General features: G+C 33.9%; 1 protein-coding gene across 1 annotated transcript; it reads left to right on the top strand.

Moving 5' to 3' along the window:
* Window positions 1-12395: 12395 nt before the first annotated feature.
* Window positions 12396-16944, top strand: LOC133865893 (putative wall-associated receptor kinase-like 16). The gene is made up of 3 exons (XM_062302407.1): window positions 12396-13332; window positions 13414-13581; window positions 15465-16944. The coding sequence occupies exons 1-3, from the start codon at window positions 12459-12461 to the stop codon at window positions 16682-16684; spliced, it is 2262 nt and encodes a 753-aa protein (XP_062158391.1). The 5' UTR covers window positions 12396-12458; the 3' UTR covers window positions 16685-16944.
* Window positions 16945-18347: the final 1403 nt, after the last annotated feature.

Raw genomic sequence — 18347 nt, 5'->3', positions numbered from 1 at the left:
TAACGATTAATACCTACCTCGCTTGTACGCCCTTAACTATGGGTGCACTTTTAATTTTTCTTTTATCTAAGTTTGAACTAATAAAATTATTTTTTATTTTAATTAATAATTTTTTTTAAAAAAAAAAACAATTACATTTGATTATTTACACTTTTTTGTATTATTTAAATATTTTTCTTTAAAAATATTTAATTATCCGAAGAGAGAAACTTTATTCAAGGGAAAGAAAAAAAAAATGAAGAAAAAACTGTTAGTGTGAGCTAATATTTGCTTCTACAAATTTCAAGAAGCATTATAGCTCAAATATCTTAGTTTAGATTGAGAATAGATAAACCAATGCATGTAAATTTTAGAAAATTTTATACCAATTTAAAATAGAAATAGAGAATAGGGTTAGAATGAGCTTTTAGGACAAAAAAGTATGAAATTAGATAATAATAATAATAACAAACAACAACAATGGTTGTTTTTGTTTTCTTAATTAAGCATATGGATGTTTCAATTTATCATGATATTTCAATGCATAAGAATCTATTGACAGAAATATTCAACATATTACTTAAACTAACATGCGCAGCGGAAAACAAATAAGACAGGATTCAGGCTTACCTCTAGCCATATTTGCTCAAGCGTTTCCACGATCCATCTGAAGAACAAGAAAATATTATTTGAGGGATCTTCTAACCTATGCCTATAACTATATTGCCGTACTGATGGTGTACACAGGCTATTAATTTATAGGTTAGGTCAGAGACCCTCAAATATGGTAAATACCGTATTGTTCCTTCCATCAAGGAAACAATATTATTAATTGATTTTAAATCAATTAATCGATTCCATTACGGTAATTTAATTAATTAAATTACCTAACCGTAATACCGTATACACTATTTATTTATTAAACTATTAATAAATACTTCTTTATGTGGCATATATGTCATATATGGAGATAATATCTTACATTCTCTCACTTGGCCTTTATGACACATAACCTTATGGTATTAGATTCTTTAGTTTGGCCAATCATTTATGGAATCCTCCCACTCAGATAAGAAATGTTTCACACGAATCATGGCGGTAAAACTATTATAAAATTAGGTCGTCCCTTCCATGTATCACAATGTAAAACACTCCTTACATGAGTACCTTATGAATAATCAAGCTTTATGAATGAACTTCCTATAAGTCATTCGGGTCCAACTTTATTTATCCTCATAGATAAAATAACAAATGTGCACAAAATCTTTATTATAATAACTTTATGTCTATAGACCAAAAATAGACAACCCAAGTAAAAAATGAATTAATGAGTCTCATATATTCCGCATAACTTTATTCTTTATTTACCAGTAAACTTTAAGTCATGGGATCCGCAATCATTAATTCAGTACTTATATGCTCAATAGACCATTTATATCTCTTAATGTTATCTTTCGTACTGAGATACTTGATGTCGATTTACTTCTGCTTCTACTCTTTACTCTTATAAAAGAAGATTATAGTAGAATTACCGCAGAGTATCTTTGTGGTCTAACTGTGAAATCGACAATATTGAGACTTTCAACAAAATGTCTCATCCATCATGCTTGTGTACTAAATTCATAGCACACTAGAATTTTAGCTTTCTTGGTAGACGTAGCAACCATAGTCTGCATACTGCATCTTTAAGATATATCTCTCAATAAAAAGATATATACCCTAAAGTAGACTTTCTACTATCTACACAATCAGCAAAACAACTAACCACCTTTAAATGGAAAGTGTATCCTTAGGTTAAGTTGTACATCTTGGTTCCTTGCATATACTGCAAGACTTTATTTGCAGCACTTTATTGACTCAATATACTTATTGTCATTCATATGGTTATGTATAATGCAGAAACTTAAAACTTTTCATTTGCCCTTATTCCAATACCTGGGACATTAATCTGTATTTAATTGGTCCCTCTTAATTGCTTCTGAAGGTACATAATCCTTCATTCTAAATCTTCCCAAAACTTTTTCAATGTAGGCCTTCCGAGACAATGTTAATATTCTTTATGTCTCTATGAATCTCTATGTCAAAAGACATAAGAGATTTCACCCAAATCCTTCATTTCAAAGTTTTGTGAAATGAACTTTATGTAGCAAACCTAAATCAGCACTTGCAAAAAATAATATCCACATATAAGACTAGAAAGATTACAGTACTCCCACTGACCTTAAGGTATATATACTAATTAACAAGGTTTTTCAATAAACAATAAAATAATAACCTTGCAAAAAGTATATCACCAATGAGAGATCTATCACAGCCCATAAATAGAATTCTTTAATTTGCAAGCTTTCTGACTGTTATTTATAAAACCATTTTAATTGTTTCATGTAAACCTTTTACTTGAGATCTCTATTCTCGAAAGTTGTTCTCACATCCATTTGATGTAGCTCTAGGTCAAAAAATGAGCTACTAATGCTATGATTATCTTGGTGAACCATTCTTAGACACTAGAGAGAATGTTTCATGATAATCAATGCCTTCTTTATGAGTAAAACCATTGGCTACGAGTCTAGCTTGACTTTTGAGCAATGGATTTATCTCTTACTTCATGGCACTGAATCTCAATGTGGAGTTTTCTCCACTCATAGCATGTGAAAACAATTTTGGATCATCTTTATGTCCAATGTCAACATCAGACTCTAAGAGATATATAACATGATCACTAAGAATTGTTGATCTTCTTATTCTATAGGATTTTTCTTAATTCTACTTCCTCTGCATTTTTGCAATGGGAGAATAGACTTTTGAACCTGTTCTGTATGAGTTGGTTGTTTTAGAACTGATTGTGGCTCAGGATAATCAATCTGATTTTCCCTGAATACAATCAATCATCCTCTATGAGGAGGAGATTTGGCCAACTCTAGTGCTTTCTCAAATTCCAATTTGTGTGAATGAGCACTCCCACTAGGTTCCGCATCCTCTAGAAATTTTACAATCAACAACTTTAAGCTTATGTGAAGGATAATAAAAACCCCTTAAAGTTTACTAGATAGCTTATAAAAGATCCACTGGTTGTCCTTGAATCTAATTTTCTAAGGCGAGGATTATAAATCCTCTCTTTAGCAAGGCAACCCCATATGTGTAAATAATTTAAACTTGGCTTCCATCTATTTCATACTTTAAAAGGTGTCTTAAGGACAACCTTAGATGGAATTCTCTTTAACATATACACAACAGTCTTCAAAGTTTTACTCTATAAGGGTAATAGCAGATTAGTATTACTAATAATTTTCCCTTTTGTGTGTACCTACCTTAATACTCTATACATATATTAGATCTTATGATCTTCATATTGTTTCTCTTCTTCTTCCTTATAGGTGTTGAAAGTATTCAATACCCCAGCTTTAATATTTAGAAAATAGAGATATATAAACTTTATATGGTCATCACTAAAAGAGATAAGAAATATCTTTGACCATTTAGGCAATGAGTATGAAAAGGTCAACACTTTCAATGTACATGATCTCAAGAATTTTAAAAGGCTCTCTTTGGCACCTCTAGTGGTCTTGTTGGTATGCTTTCCCTTATGCAGTCCACACAAGTACCAAAGTCAGTAAATTACCGACTTTTATTTTCTGTATGGAGATATATTTCAATCTCTAAAGCCATAACAAGAGCAATTTTTAAATTCTCAGACTCTACTTTACGTCAACATCAGTATGCAGAAACAAACAAATAATTTTGTTTCAAAAATTGGGATGTAGGTCAATTTTAAATAGACTTTAATTAAACCCCAACCAATATTCCACCAAAAAATAAGAAAAAATTTAAAGTTTAAAATAAAATTGAAATTTTTAACAAGCCAAACTAGAAAATAAATTTATAAAAGATTATGGAATATAAATCATTTTTTAGGTAAAAAAATATAACTGAATTTCAAAATTAACCTATAGATCCCAACAACCTCAAACTATAAACATGTGTTATTCATTTTAAAAAGACTCTGCATTTGTGTTGACAACGTGGATTGTTAGACCATAATCAATCCACAACATATTTGAATGAGTCACTAAAAGAGATTCACGACATACTAGATATATGAGATTATCTTTATTTTAAGTCATTTCTTATACTTCATGCAATCTTTCTTTATATGCCCTTAATTTTCCTTATTGCATGAGAAATAAGTATCTTGATTGCCATAATACTTTATTGGCATCTTATTCTCATACTATAAGTGTTGGACATGATTGCATTTATTGGTCCTTCCCTTGACATGAGTAATCATGTGAACACTTTATGGATTCTCTCATATTCTTGAACACACATGGTTAGAAGTTCACTTACTAACCATTTATCCTTATGTATGTTAAAAGATAAAATTCTACACTTAGAAAAGAGAATTCAAAAAATGAAATAGACCAACAATGACTCAAAAAATCTCAATCTTTAGGGACTTAAGCTAAGTTATAATATTATTCATTCCCATAATGAGATTACAAACACTTTAGAAACTGTAAAAGGTTTGTCTTTAAAGCTTTTTCTATTAGGGTGCTGGCCAAGTTTTGTTTGAACTTACTAAATGTTCATAAACAACCTTTATAAAACTTTGGCTCTAAAACATTCAGGAATAAATCCCTGATGATTTTAGTGACATGAGATTTCATGAACATCTAACTTAAGTGATTAAATCACTCCCACCGTTCATACTTAATAATCTCATGTGGCGTACTTAATTCCGCGGAAGTAGGTGGTTTGTCCACATGGAGCACCAAATTTTTAACACCCCAAATGAAAAAGCATATTAATATTTTTCAGTCAGAAAAAATATTACCTTAAAGTATTGGAATATAAAACTACCAAAAGTAGAGTAATACGAATAGCTGCAATGACCAAGAATATAAAAAATAAAAATACTTTAATGCTATGAAGTAACTTTATTTCAAATTGGCCATTGCCAATTTAAATAGTAAATAGTAAATTTCAACCTACTTGTGGGCAAAGGTTGCATCACGCATGAAATTTACTCTTTATTAATAAGACTAAAGCAAATTTAAATATTAATAAATAAAATTCTCCGTACCTGTGGGCAACCGAGAGAAATTTTACTTTTAATACTAAATTTGTTATCTTATTCTAATTAAGTCATAAAAATAAAAACTTCCCTGTAGGGAAAAGTAATTAAATTTATGAATTAATTACAAGACGATGTTAATTTTTCTATATGAAGTTCACGTGTACAATCTTTATGCGATTATTACAAAATTAGGATGCTTTGGCTCTCCCAAAATCATAATAATCACGCTGTAATTCATGAACATCTAATAAATCTTTATGAGGTTCATGTGTGTAATCCTGATGTAATTATCATACAAAAATGGGATGCATTGGCTCTCCCATAATTATTATGATAATTACATGTGTGTAATCTTGATGCAATTATTATTCAAAAATTGGGATGCTTTGGCTCTCCCAAAATTATCATAATAATTGCAACTTCATTAACATCTATCAACTTTTTAGATGCCCCCTTAACAGCCCTAAGAATATAACAAACCAATACTTAAATGGGGTAAAAGCATTTTCTAAGGTGCAATCAGGTGAGTTCTCAGGAAAGTGAGGGGGGTCACTTGGACATACTTAAATCTCAAGACTTTCCTAGTTAGAACTTTTCTAGACATTGCATTATTGGCATTACTGTAAACACACCAGTATATATGGTATTGTTAATAATTCTGTAGGCATCAAGCAATTTATATTTAAACAATATAAATTTAACAATTAAAAAATATTCATCAATTCATGTATTAAAGAAACAATAATTTTAATACACAGAACTGTAAATAATAAAAGGAATAAAATCTCAATAAGAAAACATAAAACCAAGAATAGCTTAATGGTTTGAAACTTGTTACCTTATGGACATAAAGGTCCCAAGTTCTAATCCTATATAAGCTCAATATTTTATTTTTATTTAAAGGCTACTGTAATGGGCTACTATATTGGGTTGCTGTATTGGGCTGACCCACCTAATCGGGTCGGGTCTCTGTATAGGGCTGGCCCAAACCGGGTCAACTCACTTAAATGTTTTTTTTTTTTAGCTTGAGTCGGGCTGGGTCTCTGTATTGGGCTGGCCCGAATGGGTCAACCCATTTAATCATTATGGTTTAAGATCCTGATGGCCTAAAAAAAAGGTATGGCCCAAAACCGAATGACCCGTGACCCGTGACCAAAAAAAAGAAAAACAAATGGGTTTGAAACCCTACCCGTAATCCGACCCATTGACCCGACACCTTTAACCTCTGAAACCCTAACCGCCGCCGCCCATTCTTTTTCTACCTCATGCGCCGCCGCCCCTTGCCTCCTACTGCACCCTTATGTGGCGGCCACTGGTAGACGACGGCCACAAAGGGCCGGCGCCTACGGAAAAGCCCACAGGCAGCCCGTATAGGGCTCCCCAGGTTGTCCTCCATAGGCGGCTGTCATGGGCAGCCGCTTGCTTCATGCGGCAGCAGTGCAAGGCCACCGCCCAGCGGCCCCAGACGCAGCCGACCAATGGGAAAACGAGGAGCCGACACCCACTGCTTCCTTTATGCGGCGAATTGCCGCTGGTAGGCGATCCGAGCAGTGGGTCATGGCCCGCTATATCCTTTATGCGGCTAAATGCCGCTTGCCGGCGGCCAGTGCTGTGGGTCTTGGCGGTGGGGTGTGGCTCTGTCCACAAGGGCGGTGGATCTCCATGGGTTTCACAGGGGCAAAACAGTAAAAACATGGGTTTCAACCGTATATGAACATGAACAGATGCAAAACAAATCTCTTTAGGCACAGATGCAGTACTTCACAAAACAAACGGTATAAACAAATGAAAATACCCTTATGCTTTCCAATAGTACGTGAACAAAATTATATTAAAAAATAAATTATGTTCACAGAGGAAAAAACTGAATTCAACTAAGACTTAATGCTAAACAAAATAGCATAGATGTTGCTCTGATACCACATGACAGAAAATATTCAACATATTACTTAAACTAAAATGCACAGCGGAAAACAAATAAGACATGATTCAGGCTTACCTCTAGCCATATTTGCTCAAGCGTTTCCACGATCCATCTGAAGAACAAGAAAAGATTATTTGAGGGATCTTCTAACCTATGCCTATGACTGTATTGCCGTACTGATGGTGTACACAGACTATTAATTTATAGGCTAGGTCAGGGACCCTCAAATATGGTAAATACTGTATTGTTCCTCCCATCAAGGAAACAATATTATTAATTGATTTTAAATCAATTAATCGATTCCATTACGGTAATTTAATTAATTAAATTACCTAACCGTAATACCGTATATATAATTTATTTATTAAACTATTAATAAATACTTTCTTATATGGTATATAGGTCATATATAGAGATAATATTTGACATCTATTAGATAAAGCGATTAGTTAGTGAAAAAATAAATAACAATAAATAAAGAAAGAAAAATAGGAAGAGTTAACAATACGTGGTTCAACTTCAACCAAGTAAGTCAAGTGACCTACACCCACTACCTGAAACACCCAGACTAGTCTTTATAATTTTTTTATTTTTTTATTTTGTCATCTTATAAATAATCGCTCCTGAAAAGATCCACTCCGAATCCTATCTAGACAACGACTACGTAAGAGGCCTCATTGAACAGTGCTGGTAATTGCGCGTGAGATTGGCCGCTATCAGTTGTATATACTGGCACAGTGCTGGTAGTGTTCTTTTTCTTGTGGACCTATTTATAATGAGAAATTATATTTAGTGAATTGATATATTATTATTATTATTATTATTATATTTTTTTTTTGACATGTTCACATAAAAGTTGGAGGAGAATTCGAATTAGTGACATCCGCTTCATGAGGCGTGGTTCCCAGCCGATTGAGCTACCCCTTGTGGATGAATTGATATATTATTATATTTGGATTTACGCAAAAGGAAAAATTGGACCTATTATTTAGTTTTTTATTTTTTTTTAAGTTTTTTAATGGTTAATTTTTACTGTTATACCATCGCAGTTACATAACAGTTGTATAATAATTTATTAAAAATTACTCATCATTTATAAAATAAAGTACAACTTAAGTTCTTTATATTTAGAGAAAATTTCATTTACCACCCCCGATCTATCATCACTTTTACAACCATACCCTTAAACTTTAAAAAGTGTCAATTTAGTATATCAATTTTTTAATTTTTTTTAATTTTTTTTCTTTCAATTTCACCAATCCATTAGGATTTTTCGTTAAATGCTATCAAAATTCTCAAAATACTTTTTTTTTTTTTCTTAACAAAAATATAATATTTTTTTTGAAAGATTCAGGCATAAATAATTTGAAATTCCGTTAAATCTTGACCAGCGCATAATTCCTTATAATAATTTTTTTCCTTCAAAAATTAAGGCGGGGTATTTTTAGGAATTTTGTTGGATATATATACCTTTTTTTTTTTTTTTTTAAAAAAAAAAACCTACAATAATAGAAAGAGATATGCGATATGCGAAATTACTATCTATTTTTAATCCTTTCAAATATGATGTGGTTTTTAAAATTATTATTGAATTTAAGATTGATTACTATTGAATTTTAATGCACGATGATTTTTTTTTTTTTGATAATATAATAATTTTAAAAATAACGTCACCTTTAAAAGTATAAAAGAAAATACAAGAATTTTGTATATAGCATTATTCATAATAGGAATAGAAATATAGAAGCTTGGATTTCGGAATTTCGAGGGAAATATGCCGTAACATAGTCATAGTATGATTAATTATGCTTTATTTTTAAATGAAAACATATGTCATCTCGACACGAATTTGTTTCCAATATTGAATCCAAAAGAACCAGAGGCATGTGCTTTCGTGCAATTAGGCTTTCAGGCTTTTAGAGATTTTAAATAGAAAAATGCTGCTTTTCAGCTTTTGTATAAAAAATGTGAGCAAGCTAAAAAGGTGTCCTTGGCTCCACTTGAAATGAACCACCAAAGCTGGAAAACAAAATATCAATTGGGTCTATTTGTTAATGCCTTTTTTGTGAGTTGTTTTCTATTTTTATTTAAAAAAAATATATTTTAAGAGTAATTTTATATGAAGGATTAGAGTTATTTTTGCGTCGTCTCCAATGTCATGTGGTTCTAAAATCTCTATTAAATTTGAGATAATTATTATTAGATTTTAATCGAATGGTAATTTTAAAAATCACATGACATTTGAGATGACACAAAAAGGCTAAACTCTAGTCCTTTTTATAGAATTACTCATATTTTAATGTAATATAAATATGAATATTGTTTTGTGTTTAGTTTGTTTGTTAATATTTTTCTTTTAAAAAGAAAAAAAAAAGATTTTAGCACTAGATAACTTGAAGAAGAAAGACTAAGACCCGAAACTCACTACCTTCGGGTTGTGTGGTATATCTCAACATATTATATTATGGGCTCATTAGAAATACTCCACAATGTGTCAATCTCGATCCCTAACAAAGGTCCATGTCATAGAGACAAAAAAGTGCAATGTGCAAGCATGAATGAACGCCGGTCCTAAAAAATAATTTCAGCTGAAAATATTTACCATTGAAACAAACAGGGCCAATTGCAATTGCTTTGGTACATGTTGGAGTAAATGTCGTAAGATCCTCTCCTCTTCCCCCACTTCTCCTTAGGTTAGAATTTAGAATTGGCGTTGAGAAGGGGGGAAGTCGGAAGTAGCGGTGGGTTTATTAGTGTTGACACAGATTCTGGTAGGTGACATGTCAATCAGTAATTCGTCTATGTGCTCCTTCTTCGAAACCTACAAATGAAAGTTGCGTCAGGGGGTGCTGACAATCCTGCTCCGATGCTTAAATAAGTGTATTATTTGAGAGTAATAGCTCAGAGTAATGTTAAGGAGATCATGAGTGTACATCAACCTTTGAAGAGATCTTAGTATTTATAGAGATTAAGGAGCAGTTAAGAAGACGTGGCTTGCGGGAATCAGTAGTTGAAGAAGACGTGGCTTCAGGCGCACGGATATTTTCGGGTTCCATGATCGCTTATCTCGGGTGCACGATCCCCTATGGGTGATATGTCATTGGTAAACCTTCGGGTGCATGATCTACTTTTGTATCGTGCGTCGTGTCCCTTAGATCCCGGATAATCGCAAGATATACACGGGCGTAGGTGTCACTAGATACGTAGGTCGGGTAGTCGGTTTGGGTGAATCGGTTTGGCCCAAATGATTTGATGGGCTTGGATAGATTAATTTTTCTTGAACCGTTTTGACCTGGTCGGGCGGACCCAATGGGCCTTGTGTTCGGGTTGGGCCTAGTACCCGAGGAGGTCAATATTCTCCCCAACAGTTATGGAGATTAATACTTTGGAGAGTCTTTTTAGTGAACTTATGTTGAGATACCACTCAACCAAAAAATTTAAGCATATGGGTTTAGGCCCAATTATGTTATATTAACCACTCACACTTTTTTATATATTTTTAATGTGAGACTCAATCATTTTACACTCACATATGTATGCTCAACAATCCCTTGCGGTTATTTACGATATCTGCACCCACAAAATGTAAATACCACTTTTAGATATCCGCATCATTTTTTTTTTCTTTCTATATGCATCCACGCGTTTATTGCAATTATTGCGTGCAATTATTATTCGCTATCCATAAATAGGTAATAGACTTATTTTAAAAGCATTTAAAAATATTTTTGACTGATTTTTAGTCTTTTGAGCTTGTTTTAAAAATCTAATACAATATAAAAAATATGTAGAACTGAGAAAAAAAAGTGGATGATGGATACAATCTTAAAATATTCATGATAATCAATGATTGTAAGAAACACCCTAATGTTTTTTTATCCATAATTCAATAAGCATAACAATCAAGCAAACAAATAAAATTAAAGACATTATTAAATAAAACCCATTATTCAACTTTAAATGTTCTATTCTTGGGAATAATGGAGAGAATGAAAATAATAATAATATTCAATTACGTTGTCGGTAGGGAATTTTTGGGCCTTGTGATAAGCATTGAGCAGTCAAAATTCAAATCAAAATTTAAAGGGACAACAATAAATTTTGATCTCAACTTCATTTTCAATAGACGTGGATTGCTTTAACATTCAATGTTAATAATATATAATTTATTCCAAAAGTTAAAAAGATATAAATTATGCTACACAAGTCCATCGTTCAAAATAAAACGAAAAAAAAAATTAAATGATAAGAAGATGAAAAGTTTTCAAAATTAAAAATGCTATACTTTTCAAAAATTTTCTCCAAAATTTAGTCTTCAAATGATGAGTCACAGTTCCATGTAATTTATTATTTTAGAAAATGTATCACCATCTCATATGATTGTGACACATTGCTTGGCGACCAAATTTAGGAAGAAAAGTTTGGGAACACAATTTCAAAATATTTTATTCAATTATAAACTCTTCTCTTTGTTTTCTCTCTCTCTATTCTTTATATATTCAAGTCTTATTCAAATTTAAATTGTTATCTTCTTGTGGGTTTTTGTGGTCCTAAGTATACACGAATTGTCAATAAGAAATGTAGAAACTAGAAAGGGACATGAGAACTAACACCAATACATACAAGTATTGTCAATTTCTATATCTCCATTAATAAACTATGAAGAAGGTGATCAATGAAGTTGATGTGTGCCTCATATATAAGCATATAATCTACTCAACTAATTAATCAAAAAAATAAAAAAGTCTACCCTAATAACATTTGTTTAAGTATGCTCTGGGTTTACCTCAAATTAGAAACGCGTAGTTTATGGCTAGAAAATTGCCTACTTGGAAGGGAGGGTGAAGATCACCATCTGAAAAAAATTAATATATACCTGCCTCGATGACTTGAATCAATTGACCAGAAGCAACGATCTTTAATGATAATATATCCTAACACTAACAAATAATTATGTATGCTTCCACATATATAGACGCAAACTTGATGACAAGATCGAGTAAAGTAAAACGATTTATCCTTTTAAAAGTCTTAATAATTTCTTTACTAGTTCATGATCCCCAGGACTTGGTCTCGCCATATGTACAGGTGCTTGTCTTTTATACATAGGAAATTAGGAATAGTACTTCCGTCCATCTCCAATCCTGAAACCGGGTGGAAAAAAAATAAAATTGTTAATCTATAAAAAATAAAAAAAATAAAAAAATTTGTTAAGGGCAAAAAGATATTTATTTATTTTTTTTCTCTCAAAAACAGGAAAAGGACTTGAAATAATTTCATGACTAGTTCACCCTATTATTTAATTCTAGACCAAGTTAATTGTTCTGAAAATAATTATCCATCCACAATTGAGTCTCGCCCAAAAGAAAAAAGAAGAAGAAGAAGACCGAGTCTCATTAAAGAGGTACTTGCCTTCTATAAAGAGGAGGTCCTTCAAGCACTAAATTATACAAAAGAAGAGAGACACAGAAAAGGCATGCCATGGCTTTACATGGAATGCTTTTGCAACAAAAATTGCTACTTGGGGCCTTAATTTTAGCAGCAACAGCCGCATCTCAACCCCATTCGGGCTGCAACAACACATGTGGAAATCTTACCATCCCTTACCCATTTGGAACAAGTGAGGGCTGTTACCTTGATCCATCTTTTCTCATCACCTGTAACTACTTGTCCGGGATTCCAACACCGTTTCTGGGCGATAAAACTAGTAATATACCTGTCCTCGACATATCATTATTGGATGGTGAACTCCGAGTCTCGAGCTTCGTAGCCCGTGATTGCTACAACGAGTCGGGCCTCCCTGTTAACCGCCTCTATACCTCGTTCGAATTAATGCAATATTTCTACTTCTCATATACGAGGAACAAGTTCACTGTCGTCGGTTGTGACACTTATGCGTTTATTAAAGGTTCAGGGGAACGAAACTACACGACTGGATGTACTGCATACTGTGACCGCATTGACAGTGTGGTTAACGGGTCTTGCTCGGGCCTTGGCTGTTGCCAAACTTCTATCGCAGAAGGAATATGGGATTATACTCTTAGTGTTTCTAGCTACAATAACTACTCCGAAGTACGCAGCTTCAACCCATGTGGTTTTGTTTTTCTAGTGGAAGAAGAAGCGTACAACTTTTCCTCCTTAGATCTTCAACAATTGCAGAACAAAAAGGAAGTTCCCATGGTGCTTGATTGGGCAGTCGGAAATGAGACATGCGAATATGCGAAGGGAAATATGACAAGCTATGCATGTAAGGCGGAGTATAGTGAATGCTACAACTCCACCAACGGTGCTGGGTATCGTTGCAATTGCACCAAAGGTTTTCAGGGGAACCCATACCTCTATGATGGTTGCACAGGTAATTAAATACTTTTTCTTGTTAAATATATGAGTATAAAGGTTGTATCGCTTCCTTGTGACGGGCTGCACTGTGTTTCAGATATTGATGAGTGCAAAAATCCAAAGAGCTGCAATAATGAAACTCAAATATGCAGCAACTTCCCTGGGGATTTCAAGTGTTCTTGTCGTGAGGGGTACGAAGACGATGGGAGAGGAACAAGTTGCCTTGCTAAACTGAACCAATCTAAAGTTATAACTTTTGCACTGGGTAAGTAATTAAGACTTTCATTATTTATTTATTTATTTTCTTTTTGCTTGGTAATTTATTCAAGTACTCCATCAATTATCCCATATATATGGGATTGATCAAAGTCTATGTTATTAGGTTGTTTAAATTTCATAAAAATTTAAACAATTTAAAAGAAGGGATTTATGAAGTTCACTTTTCTCAAGCAGATAGGTTTCAAATTTTAGACTAGTCGAAACAGGTTTAATTTACAGCCCCTCCCCTCTCTCTTAACATGCACCAAAATTCAATCGATCAGTCTATTAATAAGATCATGAGTCTTCGTACATACTGTTGGCGTGGAAGTATGGTTTGGTTCAAAGCTGTTGACTTTATAAAGACCAATCAGAGAGGCTAATTAGCTAGATATATATGTGGTGGCCGGAGATGCACTCTACCGTAGGCTCGTCCTTGCGCGCCCTTGACGTAAATGTGGAATCCATCAGGATGTATAAATATCAAACCCGACAAAGTCGTCAACTAAAAAAGACGTCAGCAATGAGTTCAACATCTACAAACTTCAAAGGCATGTTTGGTTGATTTTATTTTTTCAAAAGCTTTAAAATTATTTTTTAAAATTCAAAATTTACTCAGATTTTATTTATTTATTATTATTATTATTATTATTATTATTATTATTTTTTGTTTCAAGTTTTTTAAACCATTCAAACATAATTAAACCCAAAAGAGCCATTAGCTTGGGCCCTTTTTTTTTTTTTTTTTTTAATATCCTTTTGCAAATTTGAAGTATATGTGATGTCAGCAATGCTAAGCTTGAGGTCTTTTATTTTTAATTTTAATTTTTTAAAAGTAAAACAGTTGCACCAATAAGGGGAGGGAAAACCTTCCCACTACAAACCAATTGGGCGCAGACGGGTAGATAGAATATAGTCTAATCTAGATTTAGGCGCAACCCAAAGACAAGTGATAGTGTATAAATGGACATTTCTGTGAATTTTCCAAGAGGAAGAGGAATTGATGGTAGAAATGAGAACAAAATGATGATCTCCAAAAATAATCCACCCATTCTTTTGCCCTTATCAGTTTCCTGGCCTTTGGCAGTTTTGTTTAATAAAGGCTTCCTTCATTGGTGCAAAAAAAAAAAAAAAAAAAAAAGATGAAAAGAAAAAAAGAAAAGAAAAGAAGAAGAAGAAGAAGAAGAAGAAGAAGAACACTTAGAAAGCAAAAATTATAATAACCGTCCGTAGCATTCTAGCTTTGTCTTCCAAAATCAAAATTCTTGGCTTCTTCTCAAGTAACAAAGAAACATTAAGGTTTCAATTAGAAAGAAAAGACACCTCAAATAATGTAGTGGAAGCGATAAACCATAAAAGAGAAGGAATGTTCTCAATTCACAAATTCAACAAAAAGGAGAAAATTGAATTCTTATCGATGGCAAAAACACTTTATTCCCATAGAACTATTCCAAACTTATAGTAAAACCCTACGGCTACTCAAGGTAATAAAATCCTCCTACGAATGGAAATAAAACAAAGAAGCAAAATATGAAAATACTAATACTTGATGACAAAGGAAAATAGTTGATGAATCAAAAAAATATTCTAGCCGGATTACTTGGGATATTCTAGCTGTATTACTTGGGTTTGGGATACTCTAGTCGTATTACTTGGGCTCGGCCTCGGCTGTCCTCCATCATCAAAACTTGGTTCAACTTCACCTTCACCACATCTACTTTGATACACTTCTATTTCATAAACCACGTATGTTTTACTATGATATATAAAATTCAACATGAATCAAATTGTTCGCTAATCATGTTAGATGTATGCTTATGCGGCTTCACTAGATTCATTGTAAAACAAAATGTCACATATTTTGTCCCATTGATCTAAATGTACGTGCAGGTATCAGCATAAGCCTCTTAGCACTAGTCGTGGCAGGTTCTTGGATATCTTGGGCATTGAAAAGAAGAAAACTTCTCAAGCTCAAGGAGAAATTCTTCAAACAAAATGGTGGATTAATGTTACAACAACGACTCCCGAGTCATAGAGGGTCTGTGGAGACGAATAAAATCTTTAGCGCAGAAGAGCTTAAAAAGGCCACCAACAACTACGACAAGAGTATTGTCCTTGGCCAAGGATGCTATGGAACTGTTTATAAAGGAGTGTTGCCAGATAACAAAGTGGTTGCCATTAAAAAGTCCAAAATCAGTGATCAGAGCCAGATTGAGCAATTCATAAACGAGGTGATTGTGCTTACCCAAATTAACCATAGGAATGTGGTTAAGCTATTAGGTTGTTGTCTAGAAACTGAAGTGCCCTTACTAGTTTATGAATTCATCACAAACGGGACTCTTTCTGACCACATTCATAATGAAAGCCTATCATCCTTACTCTCATGGGAAAAGCGTTTGAAGATAGCAGCAGAAATTGCAGGAGCACTTGCATATTTACACTCTTCAACTTCTATGCCAATTATACACAGGGATGTGAAAACTACAAATATACTTTTAGATGATAATTACATGGCAAAAGTGTCTGACTTTGGAGCTTCAAAGCTGGTACCTCTTGATCAAACACAATTAACCACTTTGGTGCAAGGAACTTTCGGGTACTTGGATCCCGAATACTTCCATACTAGCCAACTAACAGAAAAAAGCGATGTCTATAGCTTTGGCGTTGTTGTGGCAGAGCTATTAACGGGAAAAGAGGCACTCTCTTTCAATAGGCCCGAAAGTGATAGAAATCTAGCAATGTACTTTGTTTCTGCAATAAAAGAGGATCGCCTACTTCAAATTCTTGAGGATCACATTGTGAAGGAGGGTAATATTGAAGAACTAAAAGAAGTTGCTAATCTTGCAAAAAGGTGCTTAAGGGTAAGAGGGGAAGATAGGCCTTCTATGAAGGAAGTAGCAATGGAGTTGGAGGGATTGACAATTATGGGGAAGCATCCATGGGGAAAGGCTGATCTCCACATGGAAGAGACTGAGTACTTGCTCAATAATGGCCCTTCACACTCTTTCAGTATTGATGTTGGCATTGGTTGTTCTTCTACGGCCAATACACCAATTGGGTACGATAGCATGATGAACCAGGTACTAAAACCAGTGGATGATGGCAGATGATTAGTAAGTCCACGGACAACGGTTCTATATTTGCATCTCTCGATGAAATCAATAATTGATATATCTCTTTAACTTTTGTATGCCTATTATTTTGAAACATGTTGTGGACTAGAACATACTGTTCAGATCCCCCCCTTTTCTCTTTAATACGTATACTTGTAGAGATATATATGGCTTTGGTTCATGTGTTAGGTTTTATGTTAGGCAATTCGGCGTCCAAAATAATTTAATGTAAATAAAATTTGGTTGGGGCTAGTTTGTACTTAATTAGCTATGAGTTAAAAATCCATCAAGATGGTGAGGAACCGAGGACCTTGTTTGGTGCCTCGGTCGCTGATTGTCCGGATGAGGGTGCTTACGAAGAAGCCGCCGAGACACTCGTTCGGTTTTGGTCTGGATGAGGCACTTCATATTAATTGAAATTAAAGAAGCTCACAAAAAGGTCGCTCGGTACCTCATTCGCAATAGGTCCACGAGCCTTATTCGCTAGATCGGTTGATAGGGATCTAAACGAGCCACATCAAAGAGGAGATCCGTGAGCCTCATTTGCTAGATCAGTTGATAGGGATCTAAACGAACCACGTCAAAGAGAAGATCTGAGAGCCTCGTTTGCTATTTTGGTTGCTAGGGGTCTGGGCAAGCATGTTTAACGGAAGCTTCGAAAAGTTCAAAACAAAACGTTTGTGGTTCTCGAGATCCAGTTATTTTATTACTGCATCTTTTGAAGAAACTTTAGTTTCCCTGAGCTTAGCATCTTCTTATTCAGTTGACTATATTTGCTTTCAGTTGCATCAGGAATGATAAGAGACAACAAAAATTCACATTGTGTGGTTCACGGAGGCCCTCCAACAGATTCACCAACGTTGGCCTCCTAACCAAAAAGAGGCCCTTTACAGTCGCGTGTGTGTATATATATATATATATATAATTCGTAAAAGTGCCCTCCTATGATTATGTCCAACTTCTTTGTGGCTTCCAATTTTGCAGTACACTTTTCCTGTTCACTAGCTGGATGCTAGGGCCTAGAGAGGGAAATGAGCTTAATTAAGAGATACATATGAGTTGATTGGTCCGTAAAGAATGATGCATCCCAACAAAGCAAAAACATGCCTTTTGAGTGAGAGGGAGCTGTAGGTCAACCCACTGCTTGGATAAGGGGTGCCGATTCTTGTTTTCAGTGAAGTTATGATTATAAGATTATATATATATATGTGGGAAAACTTCAATTTACCCTCGCGAAGTTGACACCGATTTGCAATTCTAACATCAATGTTTCAATTTTGTTAATTGCACTCCATTAAATTTCAGAAATTTTTAATTTAGGGAATCCGTCAAATTTTGCCGTCTGAAGTGATGGAATTGAGACCATGCATGTGACTTTTTTGGTTCAGAACTTACAAAAAATGCCCTCATTTAAAACCGCACGGTCCGCACCGTTTCTTTAAAACACCAAAAACAAAAAAAGAAAAAAAAAATTTGACGTCGTCGTCTTCTTCATGGAAGACAAAGAAAATAATGTTTTAGCAACGGGTCACTATGTGCTTTTTGAGGCAAAGAAGATACCATATGGAGAGAGGTTGAACATTCGTGAAAATGAAATGATACTTTGAGCTTCTTTCGTGTGTATCCTTCCTTAAAACAGGGGCTATTTGTGAAGAAGGTT

Source organism: Alnus glutinosa, chromosome 4, assembly GCF_958979055.1.
Source record: "Alnus glutinosa chromosome 4, dhAlnGlut1.1, whole genome shotgun sequence".
Taxonomy (NCBI): domain Eukaryota; kingdom Viridiplantae; phylum Streptophyta; class Magnoliopsida; order Fagales; family Betulaceae; genus Alnus; species Alnus glutinosa.
The sequence above is the reverse complement of the archived record's forward strand: the minus strand, read 5'-3'. Positions and strand labels throughout refer to the sequence as shown.

What these genes read in the sequence shown, in the direction of transcription:
- LOC133865893 (XM_062302407.1), top strand. Translation starts at nt 12,459, where the DNA reads ATGGCTTTACATGGAATGCTTTTGCAACAAAAATTGCTACTTGGGGCC. An exon ending in CCTCTATGATGGTTGCACAG is followed by an intron (nt 13,333 to 13,413) that starts GTAATTAAATAC and finishes ACTGTGTTTCAG; the next exon opens with ATATTGATGAGTGCAAAAAT. An exon ending in AGTTATAACTTTTGCACTGG is followed by an intron (nt 13,582 to 15,464) that starts GTAAGTAATTAA and finishes ATGTACGTGCAG; the next exon opens with GTATCAGCATAAGCCTCTTA.